Below are 9,779 nucleotides of genomic sequence, written 5' to 3' on the forward strand. Positions count from 1 at the left end.
AAACACCGCCACCCTGGTGTTTGCCGAAGTGGACAAAGGTTTTCACCCTGATTGTCGGAGGATATTAACAAGAAAGAAGATATTATAACAAATCACTCAATCTTCTTTATTCAGTAAAATATTCCATGCATGAAATGTTTGACAGAGACACCAACAGAGATAATATGCAACTATACTAGTACATGTGTTTTAGAAAACATAACTTAATAAATATTCGCCAATCTGAACCATTCGGGTAATAGCTTAGTTCACTTCTTGATAGACAAAGCCATCCGAGCCCGCTTCGTCTTGGCAAACTCAACCAACTTGGTGACGTCTGGCAGGGCCACCTTGGCGGCGTCCAACGCGGTGAAGCGCTCCACCCACGCCAACAAAAGTGGAGTGTTGGCGATGTCAAAGGGCTTGGTACCACATAGCTCTTCAGTTCCTTGCAAAAATGCCAAGAGACCGCCCAGTGCAATGTCCACGTATCCAACACTATCACCACCAAAGAAGGGCTTTCCCTTGGAGCATTCCTTGAGAGCCTCCTCTAGCGTCTGCACCACCGCCAACATCTTCTTTATCCCCTCGGTCTTCTCCTCCTCTTCGTCGGCCGTGAACGCCACTTTCCACGGGATGACTAGCTGCATGCACCAAATAGCGACGTTAATCAGCTCACCACATACATAAATGTGAAATCAACAACACAAAACACTATAAGAGTAAACCTTCTGGTCAATGTAGTCTACCCAGAACCGAGCAATGGCACGTTCGTAGGGGTCAGTGGGCAGGAGGGAGGGGCCTGTAGTGTCGTAGGCCTCATCGATGTACTCTAGAATGACGACCGACTCACAAATTGGCTTGTCGTTGTGGATGAGCACGGGCACCTTCTTGTGCACCGGGTTGGACGTGAGGAGGAGGTCGCTCTTGTTGTCGAGGTCCTGCTCCACGTACTCGTAGCTCAAGCCCTTGAGGTGGAGCGCGAGTTTCACCCTGGAAACCCATGGGCTCGCCCATGTACCCAGCAGCTTCAGCTCGTCTTCGCCGGCCATTTCTCCCTTGCGTGATACCTATGGATATGACTTGAACTTCAGTGTTAACTACTATGTTTTGCCTGCTTCCTTGGCTGAGCGAGGAGTGATATATATAGGGTATGGGAGGCAATAACAATGCATCATCCATGAGGCATGTGCTAACGTCAAGGATACTTATTTTGCACAATTACTTAGTATCCGAACATTGAATAGACTTGCTGCTTACTCTATTTTTAACACATGTACCATGATCACTTATTTTATCTCCATGTATTGAAACACCACAGCAACGACTTCAGTGCGTAGCAACATTAGTCAAGGTCGTTTGCTTGCGGATTAGTTAACTTTCATGTCAAGTTTCTCGAGACAGGAAAGCTAGGAAGTAAAGAGACTAGCAGAGTCGTGGACATCCCCACTCCCCAGCCGGTCAGTCATCGTTAATTACTTTAAGATTGATATCAGATAAGGACATGAGCTATATAATACTACTAGCTAGTCTGAACAGGTCCAATGCCTAATACTTATGCTCCAATTAGTGCATCCTTCCCAGTAGCAGGGGATTTACACAAATATAAGTATAGTTGGGGAATCAAGCACCTAATTAAATTAGTTGGCCCTATCATGTAAGCTGACAGTTTATCAGCTTTGCATAAGTTGCCTAACATCTCCCCAAGTTGCTCATACAAGTTCCTCTGCTCCTCGTGCGTCAGGTTTCTAAAGATCTGTATGTTAGAAATGTTGCTGTTAGAAATTCTCATTACGCAGATACCTCCACCAGCATAACCGCAACCCCAACCCACATCAAGAGGGAAGTGTTCCGCCACCAGCCATAGGAACCACAGCCATGTATGGGCGCCAAATGGCAACTCGTTCATTAGTTAAATTACTGGTGAGTGGAAGTCCATGACATTGTCTACTCCCTCGGTCCCGAATTACTTGTTGCAGAAATGGATAAACATGGATGTATCTAAAACTATTATACATCTAAATACATCTATTTTTGCATCAAGTAATTCCGGGCGTAGAGAGTATTAATGAAACAATTGCCTACGGGATGATCAAAATGACTATAGTGACAATTTCAAGGCCTAGACATTTGAATCCAATTTTTATGTACAACCTTAATTAGTGATCCCCTAATGCTCCTCTAAATAGTACTTGCAGGTGTTTAGAACAAATAAAATTAAGGGCTATGATTAGAGACACCAGTAGGCCAATATGGCTGCATATGTGCTAGCTAATTAGTGTTTTATATAGTAATAAGAGCTTGCTTAATTGGACTGACGAACCTCCTGGTTGTCTGGTCGATAAGTTGGTGGAGGAGTATATTATACTTGGGCCGGCAGCTGCTAAATTAATTACGACGATGATTTCAGCGGGCAGAGCCGAACAATGGCCTTTTGGAGTTTCTGATATTGAGAGCACGGTTCAGAAAGTCGGTTGCAAATATCACCGAAGCAGCGGCTGGTAATGATATGGTTGGGAACTTGTGGTAAACACCATGCCGGCAAGCCCATCTTTCAGGCAGTCTTATTAGTACTACCAGCAGCTTCGATCTCCCTCCTCTGCAAGCTCATCCCTCCAACAACTATGTGTCCTACCAGTCTCCTCTTCATCATACTAGCAGCTGCCGGCATGGACCTCAACATGGTGGACCAACAACGAAGGCTCCTTCACCGGGCCACGCGTTCTTCAAACCCTCTTCTATGACGATTCAGTCGTCCGATCCATCGTCCTCAGCTCGCCACAAGCCTTCTTCGGATCAAGAAACACTTAAAAGGCAATTAATTCTGCCTCAGATGTGACAAATAAGACCAAAAATATCGATAACAGGAGTATAGCTTGGCTCCCCAATTTCATCATGAAACTGAATAATCTTTGTAATTTACAGCAACATCGTTTCCAGATTGAGTTTCCAACAGCACATGGCCATGCTCTCAAGAACAAAGTTGACCATGCTGAAGGAAGTATGCAGGCAACGGGAACTACCACTAACTGATGAGCGGAATACTCATCTCACACAGCCTAATGTGGAAGAGAGGCGTTGTGTTGCAACTGGAATATGGTATTGAGAAACTGGAACATCGTGGTCGGAAATCCTCATCACAGAGACACCTGCATACTCCAAGGGTAACATAACCGTCTATGGTCACCAAATGGCAACTTGTTCAATTATTTAAGTAACTGCTGATCGGTAGTCCTTGCCACTTCGTCTTGATAAGGATAAAGAATGGCCTTTTCCCCATAAAGGGTGTTTTATTAACTCAAATTGTCACGTCACAAAAACGACTAGAACGACGATTTCAAGACCTTGCCATCTGGAGCAAATTTGGATCCAAATAAGATGTACAACCTTAATTAGTGAACCCTGATGCTGCTCTAAGTAGAACTTGCAAGCCTTCGCAACAAAATTAGGGACATTCTATATACTTGAGCCAGACGTCTACTGGCATTCTATATGCTTCAGCCGGCAGTTAACCTCGAAATGACTGACTTGGGCCGGCAGAGCCGAACAGTGGACCTTTCTCCTCTGCAAGGGACGCAATCGTCTTTCATGTTCAACCTTTCCCCTCAGCAAGCTCGTCCCCCTCCTTGTTCCCGGCTCCTCGTAGCCATAGACCAACTGATTCATCTTCTTACAGCCTCCAACAGCAACCATGGGTCCTGCCAATCCCCTCTTCATCATAGTAGCAGCTTCAGCACAATTGCTCTCCGAGGCGCAGTTGAACTTCACCAACTATTCCACAGCCAAGCTCTCAACATCGTGGACCAACAACGAAAGCTCCTTCACCGGGCCACACGTTCTTCAAACCTTCTATGGTGGTTCGGCCATCTGATCCATCGTCTTCAGCTCGCCACAAGACATCTTCGGACCCTCCTTCGGTGCAGGTTTCTTCTGTGCCTTCCCGTGCAACGCGTTCCTCTTTGCCGTCTACATTTTCCACATCTCGTTTACAACTGCGAGCCCGCACGTGGTATGGTCTGCTAACCGGGCCCACCCTGTCAGGGAGGGTGCCACGGTTGAGCTTAACAATGATGGTAACTTGGTGCTTCGAGATGATGATGGTAGCCTCGTATGGTCCAGCGGCAGCTCGGGGCGGTCCGTAGCAGGCATGGTGATCACGAGTATGCCAATGTTTCTCCTATCATTCTTTGAGGTCCCAGTTGGTGTTAGGAAGAGACTGGACTTCTATCGATCGCGTTTCTTTTGGCAGGGTGATGAGCTTAAAATAAAATATCGGCTTGCTAAATGGGATATCATCTGTAGACCGAAAGACCAAGGGGGTCTAGGTATCGAGAATCTAGAAGTTAAGAATAAATGCCTTCTTAGCAAGTGGCTGTGGAAGCTCTCATCGGAGAATGATGCTATGTGGGCTCAAATCCTTCGCAGCAAGTACCTCCAGACAAAAACTTTGTCCCAGGTTACAGTCAGTCCGACCGACTCGCCCTTCTGGAAAGGCCTGATGAAAGTCAAACAGGCCTTGTTTAATAGGACGAAGTTTGTTATTGGAAACGGCACGAGTACACGTTTCTAGGAGGATACTTGGCTCGGCGAGACACCCTTGGCCATCCAGTACCCGTCTTTGTACCGCATTGTTCAACGACGTGAGGTGTTCGTCGCATCGGTCTTTCAATCTACCCCCTTAATATTCAGTTCCGACGAACGCTAGCAGGCAATCGTTGGGAAGAATGGCTCCGTCTAGTTAGGAGACTGATGGAAGTCCAGCTTTCACAACAACCCGATGAATTACGCTCGAAATGAATTACGCTGGAAATTGACTAAGTCTGGAGCTTTCACGGTTAAATCAATGTATATTGATGTTATTAATTCGAACTCCATTCCTACGTCCAAGCATGTTTGGGATGTCAAAGTTCCTTTGAAAATAAAAGTGTTTATGTGGTTTGTCCATAACAAGTTATTTTAACTAAGGACAACTTGATAAAGCGTAATTGGACAGGACCTACTAGGTGTAGTTTCTGCGATCGGGTTGAGACTATCAAACACCTCTTTTTTTATTGCCCGTTGGCCAAGGTACTTTGGCAGACGGTCCACATTGCTTTTAATATCAATCCACCGAATTCTGTTAATGTGTTATTTGGGACATGGCTTAATGGGATTGAGCCTGACTTAGCGAGACATATTCGGGTTGGAGTTTGTGCTTTGCTGTGGACTATCTGGACTTGCAGAAATGATTTGGTTTTTAACAGAATATCATGTATACAATTTTTGCAGGTCTTATTCCGAACTACGGCACTGATCCGTTCGTGGTCGCTACTCACCCAGACGGAGGCCAGGGAGCATTTGGTTACTGGGTCCTTCCGCTGGGAGATGGTAGCTCGGGATATCTTCAACCGGTTTGGATAGCGGTCATGTAATAGGATAGGCATTTAGTATCCCTATCTAGTTTTAGCCAGCCGGTTGTGGCGTCTTTTCTTGGCTAGTTGATGTTTCTAGCCCTCTTTGGCTCTGTGTGAGCTTTCTGTGCTTTTTTTATTACTTTAGGAGACCTTTGGAACCATGTTGGCACTACTTTATTTGGTTAATAAGATGGCCGTATGCATCTTTCTGATGCAGAGGCCGGGGAATCCCCCCTTTTCGAAAAAAAAGCAGGCATGGTGATCACCGAGGATTATAATCTGGTGCTATTTGATCGCAGAAATGGAACTGTATGGCAGTCTTTTGATCATCCTAGTGATGTGTTGCTCCCTGGGCAGTCACTACAAGAAGGTATGAGGCTTGTAGCTAAGACTTCAGCCACAAATTGGACAGAGAATCAGTTGTACATGACAGTTCTCCCTAGAGGATCTAATGGTTACACAGGATTGTATGGTTATGTTGAATCCATGCCATCACAACTCTACTTTGCGTTTGAAGAACGGATGAACACAAGCAATGGTCCAACAAAGGTAACATTTGTCAACGGCATCCTCAATCTCCTTGTGCAGCCAGAACAGCCAAGCGACCCATATAGGTATAATATCTACCTGCCAGCAGCTAAATCCACCCAGTACATGAGGCTTGAGTCTGATGGGCACCTTAGGCTGTATGAATGGTCTCAGGCCGAAACGACATGCACTTTGTTGTCTGATGTAACCACGATAGAAAGATTGTCTGGTGATTGTGCATTCCCAACAGTGTGCGGAGAGTACGGCATATGCACAGCTGGGCAGTGCACGTGTCCATTTGAGGATAACTCAAGTTCAACAAATTACTTCAAGGCGGTGAACGGCCGCAAGGCAAAACTTGGCTGCGCACCATAGAATCCAATTTCTTGCCAAGAAATGCAACACCACCAGCTCTTGACCCTTACCAATGTTTCTTACTTTGATGAAAGCCACACCATTGAGAATGCAACGAATGCCGACAGTTGTAAGCAGGCTTGCTTGAAGAACTGCTCCTGCAGGGCCGTCATCTTCAGATATGGCCTCAATGATTCCAAGGGCGATTGTCTGTGGGTGACAAAGGTCTTCTCCTTGCAATCAATACAACCTGAAACGACTTCTTTCAATTCATCTGCTTACCTCAAGGTGCAATCTAGCCCCTCTTCTGCTGCTTCTCATCCTGCTGCAAACAAAAGGAAGGTTATTCTTGGCATCGCCCTTGCACTTGTTACTGCTATCATATTCATTGCCATTGTTATCACTGTTTGTCTGCTAAGGAGGAGAAAGTATGAAGAAAATGATGAAGACCTCCAGTTTGATCAATTACCAGGGATGCCAACAAGGTTTCCATTTGACAAGCTGAGAGAATGCACTGAAGGGTTCAGTAAAAAGCTTGGAGAAGGTGGATTTGGGTCAGTTTTTGCAGGGAAATTAGGCGAAGAGAGAGTTGCAGTCAAACGTTTGGAAGGTGCTAGACAAGGAAAGAAAGAGTTTTTGGCAGAGGTTGAAACCATTGGAAGCATAGAGCACATCAATCTTGTCAGGCTGATTGGCTTTTGTACAGAGAAATTCCAAAGGCTTCTTGTGTACGAATATATGTCGGGAGGGTCACTTGATAGATGGATCTATTACCGCCACAACAATGCCCCACTCGATTGGCACACGCGGTGTGGAATCATTCTGGATATTGCCAAAGGCCTATGCTATCTTCATGAGGAGTGCAGGCGAAAGATAGCTCATTTGGACATCAAACCACAAAATATTCTCCTAGATGAGAACTTCATGCTAAAGTGGCTGATTTTGGACTATCTAAGCTAATAGACAGGGATCAAAGCAAGGTAATGACGATGATGAGAGGCACCCCTGGGTATATGGCACCTGAATGGTTAACCTCACAAATTACGGAAAAGGTTGATGTCTACAGCTTTGGAGTAGTTGTCATGGAGCTAATAAGTGGGAGAAAAAATATTGATAATTCTCTGCCTGAGGAGAGTTCTCACCTCATCAATTTGTTCCGAGGAAAGGCTCGAGATAATCAATTGAGTGATCTGATTGACGAGCATAGTGAAGACATGCTCTCACACCAGGATAACAATAGAAGTCTTTTAAAATTCAGCAGCAACACTACATATATTCCTGCGAACAAAAGTGAATATACTCCTTCTCTGGGTACCCCAGTTAAATTCAGCAGCAACACTTGAAACCCCAGCACTATATGGGACGCCCCAAGGAGGGAGGCACTGCCCAGGCTTAGGGATAAGTCCACTAGTTTGCTATGTTGCGCTCATGTCAATGAGAGATTGGGGGGGCAAATCCATTAGAGAAATGAGTAAGAACTGTCGACAGCATTCCATCCCATACTTCACTACACTGTGATCCTTTTGATGCTAATATATAGGAGTTCTGCAGTGATGTAACTAAACTTTTTAGACCAGCGAACTTTGGTCAGAGGGAAGATGAAAGTAACTACTGATTAAACTTGTTTTTTCTAATAAAACTGGTTAGCAGCTAATGGTATAAACTACAGAGTTGGTGCTTACACGATAATTTCCTGCATTTGCTGACATATAACTACTCCCTCCGTCCCATAATATAAGAGCATTTTTGAAACGTTAGCGTCAAAAACACTCTTATATTATGGGACGGAGGGAGTATATACCTAAAACAATGTCAAGATGTGCACCTTGGTTCAAGCACAATGTTGGATGACAGGGACTGAACCTTTTCTCCACAAATGAGTTTGAGAAACCAGGTGGGACAGGTGGCCTTGCCGTGAGAGCTGGTACCGTTGAAGATGTTTTAAGTGGTACCTTGTTGATAAATCGATGACACCATATGTCAAGGCCAGGGCTTCAATAACATCGTTTTTTGCTTCAGGACGACAGTGCACTCATGTCAATAAGATATTATGAAAATGAATTCATTAGAGACGCCTTGGACTCGCGGATCTTGCCGAAGAGGCCCCTCAGGGCGGCGGCTTCCTGGCACAGCAGCGCCCAGCCGAAGGTGGCTGCCTCTGTCACCAGCGCAGAGCCGAGCGTGGCCACCAGAGGTGCCTGACAGCAGCCTCCGCCATGATTCAGACTTGGAGGAGTAAGCTGGTTACTCAATGTGTTGGTAGTATACTCGACTCTGAGCTCGCAATTTGGAGTCCACAATTTGGTGATCGAATAATATATATACACAATTTGGGAGTACCTGGCACCCCCAAGCAGCCCGGCGGCTTCCTTGCACATTGAAAGCATACGGATAGTAGTTAGAGGCTTTGAGCACAGTCAAATCAATCAATAAACAGTGTGTGTTCAAAGCACATTCAGAGTAGCTCAGTCAGATAAAATTATAGATGCAGGTCCAGAGTCTGGTACTACTTGGCATCCCCAAGCTGCCAACTCAAAGCATATGGGCAGCTGTTGAGGCTTTGAGGTCAGTCAAATCTGTCAACTCTACCCCTGCAACCCCCAGCTGTTGTTCAGAACGATAGGATCAATTAACATTGCAGTGCTGAAATGCAAACCTTATTTCATCTCCATTCTATGGATGCGATAATAGAGATTATACCAGCTGTCCTTCAAAACAGTGGGGTTAATAATTAACATTGCAGCGCTGAAATGCAGTCTCTTATTTCAACTCCACTCTATGTACTAACTGATTGGCTGGTGCTACAGTACAGGCGCATAAGCAGGACAATATACGTGGTCTGGCATTTCGTCGATCACCTAGGGTGCGTGCAGCGATCAGCGACGGAGAAGAAGCAGAGCAATTCGTACTGAGCTATTTTTACGGGGAGGCGGGGAGTAGGAGCGGGGGTGGTGATGATGGTGGGCGGTGGGACGGAGGAGGAGGCATGAGATGCGTCGAGGAACTGTCGGCGTACTTGCGGAGGAGACGGGGAAGGGCCCAAGGGGATGGCACGGATGAGGGCTTGAGCGGTGGGCTGCCGCGGTAGAGAGGAGACCCGCGACCGCGAGACGCCGGCGGCGGCCATCGCCGCGCCTGACCGGCCTTCCATGGACGACCTGGGGCTGCACGGGAGAGACGAAGGAGCGGAGTGTAAATAAGATGGCACTGGCAGGCGTCTTTTTGTAAAAGTGCCACAGCTGAGCTGGCCTCCGATCGGACGGCCGAAATTGATGGATGGATAAATTTACTATTTACACAAGTTGTATTAAGAGCATCTCCAATAAGCCGAAATTGCTTTATTTGGAGCTCGGCCTCCAGTGGCGGAGCCAGGAAAAATGTATAACACGGGCCGACTGAAGGCAGCAACACTTCCGTAAAAAAAATTGGCCAAAAAAACAGTGAAGCAGATGTAATAGCATAATATTTTTCATTTGATTACACCACCATGCACCGTTGATACAAGAGAATATGCAATTTTTCAAT

General features: G+C 45.9%; 1 protein-coding gene and 1 pseudogene across 1 annotated transcript; one reads left to right on the forward strand and one right to left on the reverse strand.

The window, feature by feature from the left end:
- Positions 1-82: 82 nt before the first annotated feature.
- On the reverse strand, positions 83-1,084 carry LOC119299362 (probable glutathione S-transferase GSTU6). The gene is made up of 2 exons (XM_037576600.1): positions 708-1,084; positions 83-623 (listed from the first exon to the last, which is right to left on the reverse strand). The coding sequence occupies exons 1-2, from the start codon at positions 1,029-1,031 to the stop codon at positions 249-251; spliced, it is 699 nt and encodes a 232-aa protein (XP_037432497.1). The 5' UTR covers positions 1,032-1,084; the 3' UTR covers positions 83-248.
- A 2,521-nt stretch (positions 1,085-3,605) lies between these two features.
- Positions 3,606-7,857, forward strand: LOC119299373 (annotated as a pseudogene).
- The last annotated feature ends 1,922 nt before the right edge of the window (positions 7,858-9,779 follow it).

This window comes from Triticum dicoccoides, chromosome 1B, assembly GCF_002162155.2.
Source record: "Triticum dicoccoides isolate Atlit2015 ecotype Zavitan chromosome 1B, WEW_v2.0, whole genome shotgun sequence".
Lineage (NCBI taxonomy): Eukaryota > Viridiplantae > Streptophyta > Magnoliopsida > Poales > Poaceae > Triticum > Triticum dicoccoides.

Coding starts and splice junctions, on each gene's coding strand:
- LOC119299362 (XM_037576600.1), bottom strand. CDS start 1,031: ATGGCCGGCGAAGACGAGCTGAAGCTGCTGGGTACATGGGCGAGCCCA. Junction 624..707: donor TAGACTACATTGACCAGAAG/GTTTACTCTTAT, acceptor TGGTGCATGCAG/CTAGTCATCCCGTGGAAAGT.